The 18,313-nt window shown below is 46.4% G+C and overlaps 1 protein-coding gene and 1 long non-coding RNA gene across 2 annotated transcripts in view; one reads left to right on the top strand and one right to left on the bottom strand.

The window, feature by feature from the left end:
- Positions 1 to 18,313, bottom strand: part of LOC135389810 (uncharacterized) — a 173,601-nt gene that overhangs the window by 153,478 nt on the left and 1,810 nt on the right. The window contains exon 2 of the long non-coding RNA XR_010421593.1: positions 8,935 to 8,982. This is a non-coding gene — a long non-coding RNA (uncharacterized LOC135389810). The remainder of the gene's footprint in view (positions 1 to 8,934; positions 8,983 to 18,313) is intronic.
- Positions 828 to 3,970, top strand: LOC135389809 (neprilysin-1-like). The gene is made up of 2 exons (XM_064619838.1): positions 828 to 880; positions 1,662 to 3,970. The coding sequence occupies exon 2, from the start codon at positions 1,696 to 1,698 to the stop codon at positions 3,883 to 3,885; it is 2,190 nt and encodes a 729-aa protein (XP_064475908.1). The 5' UTR covers positions 828 to 880; positions 1,662 to 1,695; the 3' UTR covers positions 3,886 to 3,970.

Raw genomic sequence — 18,313 nt, 5'->3', positions numbered from 1 at the left:
TTCAAGTTTGTCGAGCCCCGCGTTGAGATTTTAATAACGCCCCCTTACGGTTTTAAAGTGTCTGACACGAGGGACGTTTTAATAATGGTTCTATGAATGCCCAAGGTAGGAGAAAGTGTCTCGTGTATGAAGTTGTGTGGCTGTTTGTTTTGGAAGTTGCACGGACGGTAAAACTTAAACGACTCTTGCCTCCTTCATTCTCGATGCGAAACTCGCTGGCCTTCACATTTTTGTCTGTCATTTCAACTGATATAGAAAGGAACGTAATATAATTAGGGCCTGACTTTTTAGGGTTAAACCCGTATCCGCCCGATATTTACCCCCCGAACGAAATCTGTAAAATTCGGGTTTAACCCGAATCTACCCGAAAACATCCGGGTCGTGTGGCACACTCGTAAGCGTGCATTAAAATAAAGTTTGATAACATTGCTAAACATTAGTTCCATGTTAAGACAAATTTTTATTAAACAAAAAAAATCACCCGAATACACCCGAATTCCTGACGACGGAATATGCCGTAACGGGATTTAACCCGAATACATCCGAATTTTCGAACGAAAAATATCACCCGATATTTACCCCCGAATTTGGCCAAAAATAAAACCCGAAAAAGTCAGGCCCTAAATATAATGTGTGTTACGCTTCACCTCATTTTGTCGCCATGTGCGACGTAAAATGGTTTACGAATATTGAGTAATATAAATCGAAAAGAAGAAAATGACGTCATGCGTAAATCTCCCGTTTCTTTTTTCTGCCAATAAATCCCCCCTCCCCCCCTTGTGGCTAATGGTCATTCTACATGCGGGGTAGAAGAAGAAGAACAAGAAGTAGACGATATCGTATCTCACGTGTCGTTCTACGAGCCTGTCTTGGCGGCCTGGTAAGTTTTTCCAGCTTTTCGACAGCAGTCTTCCTTGAGATGTGTCCCATCTTCCAGATAGCATTACAAGTCTCAAATACAGACTGTTTGATAGACTGATAGATAGACTCGAATGTAATATAGACTGATAGATGCAGTTTGTTTAACATAAAATGGCGATCGTACGAATATCCTTTGAAACATTTGTGGCGAACAGACCGAAATGAGCAGTATTTACGACAAATTTTCGACGTTAAAATACGAAAATGGCATATCCCGCAACCGCAAGCTTTGCGAACGCCTTCTAATAACACAGTTTGACGCCGACACGGCGACATACTAGCACATCCTATAGCCTGCGCACTGAAAGGGTCTTGTACAAGACACAGGCGTTCCAGAATTTCGCGAAATCATCTATGTCTTTTCTTTTCCTTTTTTTTTTATGTTGCCGGCGTTCGTCATTTCTATGAAAAGCGCACCTGAGGCGACATGAAACGAGATTCGTGCAAGACAAATTCTGTTTAGGTACACCTCTCGGGCGATAGCGGTGTGACTCGCGTTGAAAATGCGCGTGCTTAGGTTAGGTTGGGTTAGGTTAGGTCGCTTGCTCGTTGAGGTCGCATATTTCGCTTTTGTGTATAAGAGATAACTTTCAAAAGTATCAATACCTTGCGGAGGAAAATAGATTTAAGAGCGGCTTCTGTATTACTCTAACCTCGGACAGCACACAACTCCGTTTATATCGTTCAATAATCATTAAATCGTCATTAAATAAAGTTGTCGCTCCGTTTTCTCTCCACAGGTTGCAACGGTTAAGCTTACCCGAACCATTCAGCATGGACGAATCCATTCCTACCCCCGGCTCTACAAAGGGTCCTCCAAAACCGCACATACCCCTGGAGAGCCTCCTACCAGAAGCCCTGACGCAACATGGCGAATTCCCGTTGTTTTCAGACCTACCTTCCATGACCCCGAGATCTTACGAAGACATCCCATCCCTGTCGGAAAGTATGGCCGGGGACTTCGATCGCAGAGACAACTACAACAAGTACCACGCCGTCGAAACCTATCGTACTCTCTGCGTTGTTGGCCTCATCCTTCTCGTCCTGCTCACCTTCTTGTTGACGCTTCTGAACCGAGCCTTCGCATCGCTCGGTGCCAGCGTCAACCAGTGCGAGACAGACGCCTGCAAGGCCTATGCGTTGCGCCTGGAGGACAGCATGAACAGTTCCATCGACCCCTGCGAGGACTTTCACGGTTTCGTCTGCGGGAAATATTACAGCGCCCATATGATGACTGTTCGTGACGAGGCCTTCGACGATTTCGTCAAGAGAGTGACCAAATTGGCCGTTGAGGTGGTAGTCAACAACAATACGGAACAGAGCGCCACTCAGAAGGCTGCTCTCTTCTTCCAGTCGTGCGTCAACGTGCTGGAAGGTAGCGGCAATGAACTGAGCCAAATCATTGGGATCCTCACCGATGCTGGCATCGTCTGGCCGAGGAATTCGCCAAACCCCGACGTAGTCGCAACGACTCTCTACCTCTCGGCTAACTGGCTGTGGCAAGGCTTCGTCCTGGTACAGTGGACTAGCCTCTCCGGAAATCCGGCACTGAGTGTGACACCGTCCGAATACTTACGCGAACTCTTGAGGCACAGAGAGCTGTTGTTTAAGCAAGATAAATACTTCGAGTATTTTCGGGTCCTCTACCAGGCTTTCGAACCGACGGGAGTCACGCAGGAACTCGTTTATACGGACCTGCGAGACATTGAGGATCGCGTGCTGAACCTATTTGAAGATAAACTAAACGAGCCTCGATTCACCGTCGTCACGCCGATGTGTCAGTTCAACCTCACCGAGCCCGAGATTCCGAAAGAAAGATGGCTGGAAGGGTTCAGGAAGTACTTCTCCAACCCTTCAGCCAGAGACCCTCAGGTAGTCGTAACGCATGTAGCTTTCCTCGAACTGCTCGCAACGCTAATACGCAAGGTATCTGAACCGAAACTGCACTTTTACCTCGGCTGGACAGTTGTGCAGAGGATTGCGCTTCTGGCCAACCAGGAGCTCATAGCCAACTTCTATTCTGGCTGGCAAGCAGCGAAGGCCAGTCACAAGTTCTTCTGTTTCCATTTGACCCAAGAACGGATGGGCGTAGCGTTCTTGTCCACTTACGTCAGTGAGATAGCCTCTCCGGATGTTCTAATTGATATCGAGAAGATCGTGCGTAGTACTCGGCAGTCCTTCCGCGATTCCCTCCGGAACACTTCTTACAAGGACGGTATCGTCGGCGCCCCGTACAACAACCAGACTCCCGATTCGGTCACCGAGTACTTCAAGGCGTTCCTCGAAGAAAGAGTCAACGTCACCTTCTCAGCCTTCGGGAACATGTCGTCTAGCCTCGTGGACAACTACAAGACCGCAGTGGACGGATTGAGAAACACGCCGCTGACTGCGCTCGTCGTACCAGAGCATTATAAGACAACCGACGACAAAGACCTCGTGGTATATCACTCAAACAGGGACTTCGTGCTGGCACCTATTACCTTGCATGTCCCCTACTACGATGTTATGGCACCGACGGCCATAAGGTACGCCGCGTTCGGGTCGATAGTGGCAAGGTCTATGTTGAAGATATTCATAGAAGAGGTTCCTAAGTGGGACACAAAGTCTCGGCTGCGCTTGAAACACACGGCAGCTTGTCTTTCGGGGAACAACACGGATCTCCACGAATCCACGACGTCTTTGACCGCTTACGAGCGTCAAATCGTCGTCGAATCGACAGCCGTCAATATTCTGTGGAAGGCAGCCGTAGCCAGCGGGGCCTTGGCGGATGCGGGGATTACGTGGGTGAGGCCCAACAAGCTGTTCTTCATAGTGTGGTGTTATTTCTTGTGCGACAGAGAACCGGACGTGGGTCATGTCTGCAACGTAGCGCTCCAAAATATGCCGAGCTTTGCGAGCGCCTACCAGTGTACCAGCAAGAATGCCATGGTGCGAAGCAATGCGTGCAAAGTATTTCCGAGCTGAGCGCCAGAAGTGCTCGTATCATTTCTTGCGGTGCAGCGGGGCTAGAGCTGCTTGATATATTTGGGACAATAAAACATTATGATTAGCATTGAATGTTTAGGGGAGAAATGTCCCGAGGGGGCTTCCCCTGTACGATGAATCTTTCAGTTCTCAATCTCCTCAATCTCAATCGCGGAATACTCCTGGTTTCCAATAAAGGATGAATGGCTAGTATGCGGGTACGCGACGTGGGTCTGGTGCGTCCAATGCTCGCTGTGCGCATTGATTTTCCCCCTAGACTAAGAAACTTTCTAGTAAGGCAAGAATAAGCTCACGTGGAACAAGACCGTTCAGTGTCCGCATATCAGATTGTCTTAGCGTATAGAGCCCAGCAAAAACTCTCCAAGACGAGCGACGCGTGTGGACGGTATACACCGCGTACGAAGTAATCAACACATTAATCTGATAGCGGCGCGCTACTGATAATGACATGCAGGATTCGATTCTGAGAACGATGCAGACCGCGCGGATGAAGCGTTCCGCTTTCAGGATGCCGATCCAAATCATATGCGAATGAAAACAAGCTCTGGGCTCTACTCTGGTTCGTAATATGCGCCGGACCATTCCCGTAAGTAACCTGGCACGAACAGATGTTTCCATCAACCTCTAGAGAACCATCTGTCCACTTCAAAAGTCTTTGAGGACATCACCCATCTTCAACCCTACATGTCGGAACATACCCTTGGCGATAACATCGCAACCTCGGATGACGAGAGGAAGACCACGACATTATCTACAGTGCTGAAAAAAAAAAAGAAAAACGTAGCTCTATTTTTTTCGCGGAAAAAGGACTCCCCTCTTCGACGCTTTCAGTGAAACGCCGTCCGCAACACAGTGGTTTCCAAAGTCTTCCCCGGTTCATAAGTGCGCAGTTCTTATCGTCGCATCAAGGGTTCCTGAGCGATGCGCGAGCGCGTTTTTGTGCGCGTTGACAAACTGTTGGGGAACGTATATGAAGCGTATATGAGTTGTTGCTTTCGGTGTAGCTGAGTAAGCGCGGGCAGGTCGTTTTAGCGTAATCTCAGGTTGCGATCTCGAAGACCCCGAGTGTAGAACATCTGCTGTGATGGTCGCGTTCTCGGCCCATTCCCTTTTTTCTTTTCTTTTTTTTTTTTTTTTTGTATTATGCACGGGTAAATAAGTAGAAACGTTCGTAGCATATGCGGTTGTTCAGGACCTATATTACGTTCACACATGTTGAAAGGTCGTATCCTTTTTCCCGTTTTCTATAGGCGGCCAAGCATAAATAAGGGTGCGATTTTCCGATTGAACATTATTTATTGCTAAACACACAAACATAGCCTTGTCACATAATGAAACGAAAACGAATTAAGATGAATGTACAGGAGTATCACGCCCAGTTACTAGATTAAATTAGAAGAAAAATTTAAAAAAAAAAGTTATTTTTTCGCTTTAAACCATTACACAACAGGTGGGCACGAATAACGTTCACAATATCCGCAACTAGCGCCAAATACCATAGCCAAGCGGCGAGCACCGGAACTACTAGACAGGTGGAAGTGCCCGACATCGGTCTCGTCCAGCCAAAAGGAAAAGTACCTTTCCCTTCACATTTATTTCAGTTTGCGCACACGTATTAACGAAGTAGCAGCTGTGAGGCAATGCAAAGACGAGCAAAAGCCAGTTGCATATATATTCAATGAGGCAACTCAGACGGGCTTGGAGCCCTCTCAAGCTGCATAATGTAGCATTTTGCTCCAACTGCCACACTGTATTTCAGTGAAATAAAACATTTGATTGATTGGTTGACTGATTGATTGATTGAACTGCTAGCATCTCTGACCTGTAATCAGAGGGTTCGAATCCCTCTGCTGGTGTCATTCTATTTGATCCAACTAGCCACGATGACGAATAGCAGCAAGAAGACAAGGACAGGGGACAAGTAGACAGGACAACTGCAGACTCTCAACTGAAGTTTAATCAAGGAACACTGTCTGGCTTCTATACCCTGTCCTTGTCTTCTTGCTGCTATTCGTCATCATGAACCTCTACAAACTACCCAGGATTGTTCCTATTGATTGCCACGTACTGTTCTCGTCTGTACCTTCTTTTCCCATAGTGTCCTATAACTGCGTTCTGTTCTTCTCTTGTTGCACAAACCACTCCGCAAGGCAGCCCAAATGTCCTTCTACGCTTCAAGTCGTATTTGGCCCCTCGTATAAAGCGTCCCATATCTCTCCCTCTTGAAGGGAGGCCTCAGGCAACACGGTGACGCCCAGCGTAATGATGAATCGTTGGCTCCTTGCCCCGATAAATAATCGACAGAAGGTATCGGAAAACATACATCATAAAGCGAGAGCCTTCGTCCGATACGGCGGCCACCCCACTCAATTAATCCTATAATGACAGTCGGAAAAATAGCTTTATTAATCGGTAGCGATAAGAAAGGTCCATAAAGGTGATGCCCACGTAAACAAGGTGGGCTATTCGTTCTCCGATAAAGTGAGAAGAAGAAAAAGACGTATTCACCGTAATAATTTGTTGGACACCAATATGTCTACTTGTAATTCTAATTCGGTTTCACTAGTGGCATAGACTGGAAGGTAGCGGGTTCGAACCCCCGGCAGTGCCTCTGAGGTTTTCGTTGGGTTTTCCTGCGGAAGATTCCCAGGCGGACGTCGGAACAGTTCCCCCTCAAGTCGACCTAGGGAGCATATTTAGAACCCTCACTGGCTACCGACGTCCTCCCTCTCCACTGCTATAGTCATAGTTGCTTCGCGGCGCTAACACAGATTTAAAAAATGCTGAACCTCCCATGTAATTACATTGGTGATATTACTTCCAGTGCTAGGTCGCAAAGTGTCCCTCTAATCGTAATACAGTCGTAAGCACTCGTAATTTTACTGTCATTTGCCACGTCAACCGCTTTGCATGCTGCGGACTATTTTCGTAGTGCTAATTATAATTTAGTTACACTCTATTCGAATTTGTATTTGTACTGCCCCGCATGCTGCCAACTACATTGTGTAACGCAATCACAATAGTAATACCGAGTTGTAATGTCGCTGTGTTTATGACGCTACTTCTAGTACACATCATACTGGAAGCACAATGCGTAACGATGTTGTGATTGTAACGCAATTAGTTGCGTTCCATCTGTGTCGGACTGAATTGTATAGTGCTGAGATTAATTCATACGGCACATGGGTAAAATTCTTTGCGCACGAATTATTTGTGTGGTACCTGGACCTGTGATATTCGGGCACCTGGACCATTTCATACGGCACTTAAATTAAAAGTATGGCGGTCGTATTAAAACGAGCGGGAAAACCTAGACGTACGCGTAACGCAGTTGCCAATGGCTGTCAACTAGTCGATATGACTTGCAGTGTTCTGCCAACTAAAAGACAGTACTTGTAAGCGAAGGCGTCTCTGAGCTTAATATTCTGGTCGCTTCTAACAAAAGACGAGGGAAGTATGGAGGCCTTTGTATTTTCTAACGAATTTCCTCTTTTGTCGACAACACGGAGACTCCTTTGTCTGTGCTTCTTCAACGCCACTCTCGGAGAAGTGTTTTTCGGCTGAGAATGTTGTCACCGGTAAAGAGCCCGTCTTCCGATCCACCTAAGTGGACAGTATACTGTAATGAGGCGGAAGGAAAGATCGTCGGTTGTGACGTTTCCCCGAAGTTTTATTCAGCGTATTCACCTCGAAGCGACTGACAGACAGGAGAGAATATGTAAAGAGGACAGCGGTGCGGGAAATGTCTGCGGACATCAGATGGAACATTCCTTTGGGGTACGGAGGTTGGAAGACCTCTGACAGGAGCTGCGTTTCACGGGAAAATTTCTCATTATGGAATCCACTACTGCAACCCCAAGAGTCAGTATAATATTCGTAAAGCCATCATTTACGTCAGATGTAGATGATAAGCATTGCTCCGCTTTTATCCATTATCACCGAACTCCTCATGTAAATATCTCATTGTCACACTTGTAGATAGCTTTTAACTGCCATGCTCGCTTGCTATCGTCATCCCCCTCTCTCTTATCCTGGTCAATCAATCATCGCTCATACCTGTAGATAGGTTTTAACTACCACACTCTCTCTCACATCATCTTTCCCATAATCGTCTCCGACACACTCAGCATAGTTTTGGCGCTCTATGGCCTTTGTTGCCTTTGTGCCATTAAACACATAATCAATCAATCAATCAATCATTTACGTAACCAAACAAAACACACGCATCCGCCAAAGGATAAAACGCGAGACCTTTACCTGTCTCGAGTATTACCGTTTGGAATATCCTAGCCCTTTTAACGCGTCCGGTGTTTGATGCCGTCAACAACAATCTAGGAATAACTCGGCTCGCTCTTCAGGGGTGCAGCCATTAAGGGGAAGAACGAAACTACATCTCGCAAACAAGAAACACAGCGACCACCATTTCCTGAAATCGCCAGAGACGGGACAAAAGATGTCAGATTCCTATTATAGAAGAAGGACCGTATCTCGGGGGCGTTGTAATGGGGAGCAAATCGAGAAAGGACAAAAGGCGCGCTTCATTCCTCTTAAGTAAGATTTCACCCTTCGGGCTTCTCTTACTTCGATTACTCTGATAAAAAAATACAGGGGGAGGAGGGGAGAGAGAGTTATACTCACTAATGGACTTTTAGCCCGGGCTATGGAACGTGACACAAATGCATCGTGAATTTGAAAAGGCTGTTTTCTAGCAATTTCTATCCTTGAACTTTCGGTACAGCTATCGTGTCAACGCTCTCATTCCAGCTTGAAGGTAGAAACGGTTAATCATGCTACTTGAGAATCATGCGAGGAGCTTGATTAGGATCCTCCACGACAAACGCCCTATACGTATAGACACGCACGTAATCCTGCGTATTTCTTTTTTGGACATCGTTTATAGCACCGTGTATCGTAATAAAACGAAAAAAAAAATCTGGATTGGCTTTGTTGTCGATTAAAACTTTCAAATATGAAAATGCTAAGTGATTACAACCGGTATTTTTTTCATGTGGTCTAGTTCCATCTTACCTCTCATCGTTCCGGTCTGCACTGCCGGTGTTTCAAGACTCCAAGTATCTGTAAAGAAAAAAAAGAAAACAATAGTGTTGAATCGTCACCCCGATTACGTAAGCTGTCAAGAGTTGAAAGAAGTCAGAAACATGACCCATATGCCGAGGATTGCGAGAAATCCGTAAAATTATGTTGACGAATAGACCTCTCCCTGTTTGTAAACAAATGACGTCATAGTGTTCGACAGCGCCACCAATTTGGTAGAGTTGAACTATGCTCGAAGCTAGAGGCAAACAAAGCCACGGTCTTGAGGGGATAACGATGGTCCCTGAAAGGGACGCGACCTTCGGTCCTAGTTTTCTTTCAATAGGAGGCAGCGAACAAGTACCCATTCGTGGAACCCAGGCCTCCCCTTACGATTTGTTTCGGTTTCAGTCTGTCCACCAACGTCATGATGACGTTTGTCTGGTAAAGGTCTATTAGGTTGGCACTATTTCATTGTACATTAAAGACGCAGAACTGAACTCACAATGGGGCGAAAAATATTGAATAGCTTTATTTACTGGTAGAGCACTGGTAGATTCTACGCTTTCGCTTAGAATCCGCGGTTCTTCAGGTAACAGGTCACGTCACTGCATTGAATATGTTAAATGGGCACTAAAATGCAAAAACAAGTTCACTTCAAATTACGTTAGACGCTACGTTAATTTCGTACTCGTTATCATAATTCAAAACTTAGATTCCGTTACGGAGCTACAATCGAAATTATACCGTACTCTTTCTCGCTTCGGCGTTAAGCAGTGAACGTCGTTTCAGCTCGTGCATCGGCGTTTTTTAGTCCATGCTCCGCGTGCACGCGCGTGCCACGCCATGAAGCAGTCCCGGCGAAAAACATTGTGCGCGTTGCGAAGCGGAGCGCCGTCGCTGTCCGAAGGACGTGAAGATAAATGTTGTCAGCGGAACATTCGCGAAAACTGTTGTGGGCTACAATTCATTGAATCGGTATTGACAAAATGCAGCAGTGCGCATCATGCCGCGCATATACTGCTATCGGACCCGTTCCAAATCTGCACGGCCACGATATGTAAGCTTCTCCTGCTGTCTCTCATTCGATGCCGCCAATCTTTGCCTCCTGTGGTTCCCATTCGTTGCCGCCAAAGACGTCTCTGTTTTCATTGCGTTTTTGTTCTAAACGGTAGCGCACTGTGAACTAATTTTGCTTGCGTCATACTAATTGAAACACGGGCTTTCATTGAGAGCGAGTTGTTTTTGCATTTTAATGCCCCTTTAATGGCGAGGGAAGTTTGTTTGTTTTGGTTTTTTTATGGCACAAGAGCAACTATTGGCCAAAGAGTGCCATCACACATGTCCAGTTATTTTCGTTGTCCACACGTATAGTACCACTTTTCGTACAGGTAGTAAGTCTTCGTGTGCTTGATCGTTGTTTTATATTCCACGAAGGGTAAGTAACAGTTTTAGGGAGTTGGATATTTTACGTTGCGAGCGAGGCACAAAGTGATACTTGGGATAACCCAATGCAACTGGGCGAGGGAAGTGCGAGAAAGAAAAAAAATAATGCTCCGGTGTGGTGTTGCAACAAGTCCCTCTGTCGACCGTATAGGGAAGCACAATATCGGAATATTTGGGTTAAACAGTGCACTCCACTATTCATATTGAGGCCAGGGGGGGTTTAACCAATGGAATACGCTATGCAAGTAGATCCAGCTGCCTCCGCAGCAACGCCATCTAGATATTGAAGGCCTCCTCTCACACGGTGGTGGTTTGTGAAAGGGCTCGCCATTGTCGGCCTCACACAGCTCGGTAATGTCACGACTAACGTCCTCGGGGAATGCGCGTCCCGGGCCGACTTCTAAAGGCCGAAACGCATGGGACGTTTTCCCAGCGTCAAAACGTCGCGCGCGCGCCATGGCCTTGCACACGTGGCGAAGAACCGCCAGCGAGGCGACCTCCCAAAACGCATGGGATGCTACGAGGATTTCACCCCTGTGTCTTCTTTCGCAAATGCACTACCAATGGTACGAGTTCCGGGGGGGGGGGGAGGTTGAGCTGTGGCGCACAAGCCGAGTGCTGTCTGAAGAGTTCGGCGGATGACGACGTTCCACTGAAGCCAACAACTGATGTAACAACCTTGAAAAATACGCTGATGGTGAAACGAGCTTGCGCGTCGACGAGAAGGCGGTGAGCAACGTCAACATCAAGGGTAAAGTGATGCAGAAAGTCTGCTCCAAAGATGGGTTGGCTGACTGCCGCACCTAGGAAAATCCGAGTGAACTCCCTGCTCAGGCCAAGGTTTTTCCCGGTAGACAGGGATGGCGGTATTGTTGACTGGTGAGATGGAACAACGGCCGATTGCGACGGTGGCGAGAAGATGCTGGTAGCACGCCGAGAGCAGCGCGAGTGTCAACAAGAAAACGGGCCTTGCTGGCGTGGTCAGTGAAGAAAAAAAAAGGCGAATCGTTGCTTGGGTTGGGGAAGCGGTGGTCGCCGTCAACGGTTCCCGGGAGTGCTTCCTGACAAGCCGCAAGATCTGGTGCATCTCAAGGCGGCACCGCCGAAGCGCTCGTGGTACCAGAACGGTGGCGGGTTGTCAGCATCAACAGAGGGTGAGAGCCGACGCTGAAATATTCAGGGGGTAGCGACGAGATCGGCGAGATGGACCAGCGGACTGGCCTGGGGAGCGGCGATGTGGATCAGCAATGCTCAGAACGGCAACAGACTCCTAGAGGCGTTGGATCTCAGCTCGCATGGCTGCGAGTTCGTCGCTTAGAGGGGATCACACCGTGGGCATGACTGGAGGGCAGTGCTTGAGGGAGGTCGGGATCTTTCGCAAACAGCGCCGATGGCACGTTGCGCGAGCTCAGCCAGAGGCAGGGCTGAGGCTGTGGCCAGAACCATATGCACCGTGGGTGGAAGCCTTTGCAGAAAAAGCTCTCGGAGCAGGGCTTCGTCAAAGGTGACAGCTCGGTCAGCGAGGAGGGCTTGCATGGAGCGAAGTAACCGGGAAGTGCGGCGGTCGCCGCGAGCTCCCTTGAGGTTTATAGCTGTTGAAGCCACTTGCGTTCCGATAGCATAGTGAGCTCGAGAACAGCAGCTCTGAAGGTGTCGTAAGGTTGGTCGCCGGGGGAATGGAAATTATATCGGTGACGTCCATCGCAATGTCTCGGAGCAAGGAAGCGACGATGTGCCGGTACCGGGTGAGTTGTGATGTTGTTCCGGCGAGGAGAAGCTGTGCTTCGACTTGCTGAAACCAGATGCTGGTTGCGAAGCCAAAATGGCGGCAGACGAACAGCGACGTGGCCTAAGTGAGGCTGGCCCATGTCTCGAGCGGCGACTGCAGGTCCGACGGGCGGAATAAGATGGGGGTCGCCGGAAGGATTCATGAAGAAGGGTAGGTGTTCGATTCCGGGTCACCAAAAATGAGGAGCACGGAACGACTAGCTCGTGAGTCAGGATCGAATTGATTTATTCTCTCTCGGCAAATGGCCACAAAAAACAAAAACAAAAACTAATTCAAAAGGCGTGCCACGAGGAGGCACCCGACTTCATCGTCCTCCCTCTGGCTTGTGCGCCACTGCGCCCCGGAAACATGTCCTCGAATAAGCCACCAGTGAGTGGATCTTGCATCCACCAGCTCCCGTGGCTCAGTGGTTAGCGTGCTGGCCATGTCACGTCGAGACTGGGAGGTACCGGTCAAATCCCGGTGCCGGCTGTGCTGTCTGGGTTTTTTTCTGGGTTTTCCTCAGACGCTTTCAGACATATGTCGGCACAATTCCCTTAGAAGTCGGCCCAGGACGCACATTCCCCCAGGGCGTGAGTCGTGACGTTGCCCACATACGTGAGGCCGACAACGGCAAGCCCTATCACCACCACCACCACCACCGGATCTTGCATCCACTCGGACACGGTGCTGGTGATAAGAATGTATTATTGCCGTTACTAATGCATTGAACTTAGTGTGAATGCCTTTGTAGAATCCCATTGGGCCAGGAGACTCGCTGTTGAAACTCATCCCGAAACCCCAGACAACACACTCAAAGAAAACACAACATTTATCAGATTCATCATTAACGACTCACCGGAGTCCCCGCTTCCACCCCGCCCCCAACATCACCTTACTCACCCTACTATCCCCCCCCCCCCAAAACCCTTACCTCTCTCAAAGAACGCCATCTTCCCCGACCATCACCTTACAGCCTTCCCTTCGTCTTCCCCACCAAGTTCCTTCGAGCGTGATAATCTGAAATCGATTTCCGACGAGCATTCAATTTATACTCCGCTCGCTCCTGTATCTGTTCCCCCCCCCCCTTTCAATGTTGCCAGTATCCAGAAAGCTTCTCCCTCCTCCACTGGCATGGGAATCTTCAAATTCTGTCAGCCAGCCGCGTTCTCTCATCTGGCCACAATGCGATTACAGCGCCCCGCGGCGGCGAAGGAGTGCATCTCAAAAACAGTCTTCTTCTGCTAAGCGGTTCCTTCGTTTCCCATTGTGGTTAACGTCACAGGACCTGACATACCGCATGCGTTTAGTGCGTGACAGAAGGGTGGGATAAGAGGAGTTCCTGCACATCATCATAAGTTTTCGAGTTGTAGAAGTAAAAGGACGAAGCAGAAGTCATTCGGGTAGGTCGGGGGGTTTGATACTGTCGTAAAATGCAGATCGCTGGACGCGATGGCTGCACAAGTTGGGATGCCCGGATAAATTTGGTGGCATGAGTCACGGGGCAGCGTTGGAAAGATATAGGAGAGACAGATGGTGCTGTAGGAGGGTGGAGTGGAAATAAACTTTGTTTGGTGGACAAGTTAAACTTTGAGATACTGTGTATCATTAATTATGGCGGAGCCTGATTGCTGTTAACGTAGTAGAATCTCTGGACGTGACAGTTGTGGAAGTGGATTATGCGTCATCTCTCGAACATGTGGTCAGCACTCTTCTTGGTACTTGAGAAACAGCGTATTGCCTGTATAACGCATCCCAGTCATGAGGGGAACAGCACTAAAAAGAAAAACAGCGAAGCATTCGCAACATGAAAGCGTGAAAGCCCGATATAGAACGCTATTATTAACAATAATAATATTATTATCATCATTAATAATAGCGTATCATCATTAATAAAACGCTAACGTGTCAGATAAAACACCAATAAGGACAGTGCACAGTGATAATTCCTGGCCTTGGCCTGGCCTGCTTAATTCCTCCCTCGCGAGGAAACTATGATTATTTATTAACTACCCACGGTGGTCAGTCAGTCGACTAATTTCGCCTGCCTGAGGGTTTTTGCAAGGACCTGTCACCAGGTATAGTCGTCCTCGGCCCAGTGACGCATCCAGAAGGGGGTGATCGCCCCCAAATCGTTAGGTTAAACATTAGGATCCACCCTCCCGCTTCGGCAAAGAACCCCCCCCACCCCCACCCCATCTGTATATACAGGGCCGCGGACAAAATGCTCACTCCACTTGCAACAACTGCCCCGACATTTGTACTTTATACATTAGCAACATTAATCAGACGTGCGGAGTAATTAACTACAAGTCATTCAATTATTGTAATTAGCTAACTTCATTCTTAGTAATCACTTACTTCGAGAATTACGTTCGATATTACGTAATTCTAGCTCACAATGTGATTGTGTTATGTAATTGCAATGTCAAAATTTCCGCGATTTTTACTCTTTCACGAAATACTTGAAAGACAATATAATCGTGAATGCAGTGCACAACATTGTGTGGGATTCGGTGTGTAGTGCGCAACGGTTAAAGGGTGGTATATAATCATGACCAGAAGGCATGACAGTCTAACTGACATGAATTGAAAGAATACTTCGCATCTGGAGGCCGGCGCACGAGCTGCATTCCGTGTACATGCAGAAGACATTTCCCTTCGCATTTGGCACAACATAAAAAAGGTTCATCTAGTGCCTCTGCTAAGTAATAAGCAGATTTCTCCAGCAATTCGTAACATTGTGCAACTGTAGCATTGTAGAATTCTAAGTAAGGTGCTCCAACTACCGCCCCCCCCCTTTTTTTTTTTTTTTTTTTTCATAATAACACGTCCGGGAGTAGCCAGTCCCGAGTGGCTCGAGACTAACATCTCCATTTTTTTAAATCAATCAATCAATCAATTTTCTTCTATTTTGTGTAGTCCACAAGTCACTCGTGTGTAGTCTAATACCGGAATTAATATACGAGGAAGTTATGCACCAAAAACATGTATTGGAATTAATGTAATTCAACGTAACCCAATTCCTTCTCGAATATAATTTAATTACAATTCTTATTTTGTGATCGTAACCGTAACCTAAATACTTTGATGAGCGTGTATTCGTAATCGTATTTCAATTACTTTTGAAAAGTAATTTTTACAGGTCTGCAATGTAATATAATCTAGAAACCTAATAACATTTATGATATGAAGTACAGTGAACTGTATTGGCAGCCCGTTTTTCTCTTTTTTTTCTTTTTTTTTTTTCTGCTGACGCATGTTTTAGTAATAGAATGAATAGTAAGCCGTCCCATGGAGTTATACTTTATCGCTCGTAACTCGAATCAGTGACTATTAGAGCGCGAATCTTCGTGTCATTTTTTTTTTTTTTTTCTTGACATGGTCTTGTACTTGAGCGCTTAAAACACGATTCTGGTCCAAACGTATGGGACTGATTAGAAGAGTTCTGCAGGAATGTGGTAAGTATTTTAAAGAAAAAAGAAGAGCGTGGAACTTTCAGCTACCAAACATAGAAAGAGGGGAACGTACAGCGACGACTACCTCGGCACTCCGGAACTCGACACCACGCATATTTTCGTGATTCAGGCTTATTATATTATGGATTATTCGACGCCTTGTTTTTAAACTGTTTATTTCAGCGTCGTCTATCGGATCGGACGTGTGTTCGCTATCCTAGTTCTGGTTGTTAGCTTTATCCGCTGAACCAGGTCCCAACGGCTAAATAACCAAGGACACCGCCCTGTCAGGTATATTGGCCATTGCCACAAAGAGCATCATAAGTCATCCTGATATTCGTGGATCAGCTTTGATGTGCGTCACCGGAAAACCCATGAGCAGGTAATATACCGAGGGCAGAATACAAATCTTTTTTCCTGTATTTTGTACGAATGGTCTCGGTAATTCTAGTACAAACGAACAACAACAACAAATAAGTAATGATGATGTATGATGGCATGTTTCGCCGCTGAACGAACTCATTTTAACGACTATGACACGCATAGGATTGACGTGGAGACGGAATGATTCCCGAACAGAATGGCCATAGTACGAGGACGTCAGATTCTGTGTAATGGATGCCATGCTTTCATAGCAAGTACAGTGCAATATCTTTATAGATGTGATATCTTATATTATATATATCTTATTTGTGATATCTTATATTATATATATCTTATTTGTGATATCTTATTCATAAGCATCTTTATAGATACCCAATGTCTTTAGAGATTGCAGTTCATTGTTGCACGCATATTTCAGGAGCTTTTAGTGCACAATTATCCGCACTTTAGTGAATGTACTGTGTACACGGTATTAAAACTGTGTTGTCAACAGCCACAAACCAATAAAACAGCAGGCAAGAAGCAATGTTTGTGGGATGCACTTTTGAGGGGACGTTTTCGCCGGGGACCTTTTTTCCTACACCCGTAATGTACAGCTGCGTCTTTACAGACATTTTGGTGGATTTAAAGATGCCGTATGGTGTGCGCTATTGAACGCCCGTTATTGAAGCTCGCTTATTATGTCATCTTGTGCATCAGCAATGCATATCAGCGAAACGGGGAGATTAAGGACGAAACTTATTGCGCCGAAAACAAATAATTCCGGGAAAAGGTGCTGATGCCAGTTCAGTACACATTCGAGGTAATCTGTCAGGTATATTTTAGGTGTGTATTCCCGATAAGCACCGCATAGTAATTAGGGTCCGGACACCAGGGTACTGACCTATATGTAAGTTTCCCGAAATTTCGCCAGGCAAGTCCCAGCGATCTCCGAATAATCAAATTGTCCCCATTCCACAACCGACATTTTCAACATAGACTGGGCATGCCTTTACCCACCTCTCGTCAGTATTCAAAACAGAGGCACACGAGTTTGACCCGCCGACAACAGCAGCCGCTCTCAAATTAGTCACCATTTCGCACCATGGAATGACGTCACTTGGAGATATCAGCATTAGCGGACGGAAAAAGAAGGTACGTATAACAAAGGGCAGCCACAGCAGATCAACAGAAAGGGTAACGACCCACGAAGGGTCATGATAATTCCTTGGCTTGAAATGTTGCCGGTATGTAGGTGGACATTCCTCAAAGATGACGATGTAAATGTGACGATATATTTGCTTCGCAGGCGATTCAAAGGAGTAAAATGCGGACATCAAAGAATGTCCGCATTTCAAATGCGCTGGTCAAATGCGCGATCCAGCAGGGAAACTGCACGCTTGTACCAATGTATATTTTATCTTTTCTACGCGCGCAGGTTCCTGTGCTGCTAGCGCCTTACATTCAAGGCGCGACCGATGTGCACAGCACCATTATAATATTTTTAGGCATAGACGTCAGTTTATTAAATAAACGTTAAAAAACAGCGAGCGTGTGCAATCATTTGAGACGAAATACGTGCAATGACAGTTAAACCCCAGACGCTACGATCAAGCATTGGACAATTTATTGGGTACTGAAACGTAATAATAACAATGCTATAGTTCTTATCAAACAACAATTAAACGGCAGAAATAAACGAAGGGAGGAAAGGAAGAAAAATAAAATGTACAGTTTGGCTTCGAGACCTGCTCATACTGCGTTATGAAGAGTGCGTAACTATACATCATATGTACCTATAGCTTTTCTCCCAGATTGTATGTGTAGTGTATAGGGAAAAATAAAACCCTTCTCTCCCAGAACTTTCACGAATCATACACGTCTCGTACAATCAGTCATTTGAGAAGGACGTGGAAGCTGTTATGGTTGAATGAAGTACCACTTTGCGCCTGTTGGTCACGCACGATAAAATCGCTAAAACCGGTGCTAAAAGTAAAGTACCAATCTGAGCCTGTTGGTCACACACGATAAAATCGATAATTGTGCAGCCATGTATGAGAAAACTCAGATTTTAAGGATATGTAAGGGTAGGGGAGCATTACTGTTTGAGGAAGCGATGCAGATCAGGTTGTTTGTAGATAGTTGTGTAAGTTCGTGTTGAGTATTTTACTCTGATAAGATACACGCATTTCTCGAAAACACGAGCTAGAAACGTGTGTCTGAGTGGAGCGTATACGTGGCGCTGAAGTATTGTGTAAGCTGGTGGATCATTAAACATTTGTTGAAAGTGCAGTGCGTCCATCCTGTGTCGTCCTTAGTGTTTTTAGCACTGGTTTTA

The sequence above is a fragment of the Ornithodoros turicata genome, chromosome 3 (genome assembly GCF_037126465.1).
Source record: "Ornithodoros turicata isolate Travis chromosome 3, ASM3712646v1, whole genome shotgun sequence".
Taxonomy (NCBI): domain Eukaryota; kingdom Metazoa; phylum Arthropoda; class Arachnida; order Ixodida; family Argasidae; genus Ornithodoros; species Ornithodoros turicata.
This window is presented reverse-complemented; position numbering and strand designations above follow the sequence as displayed.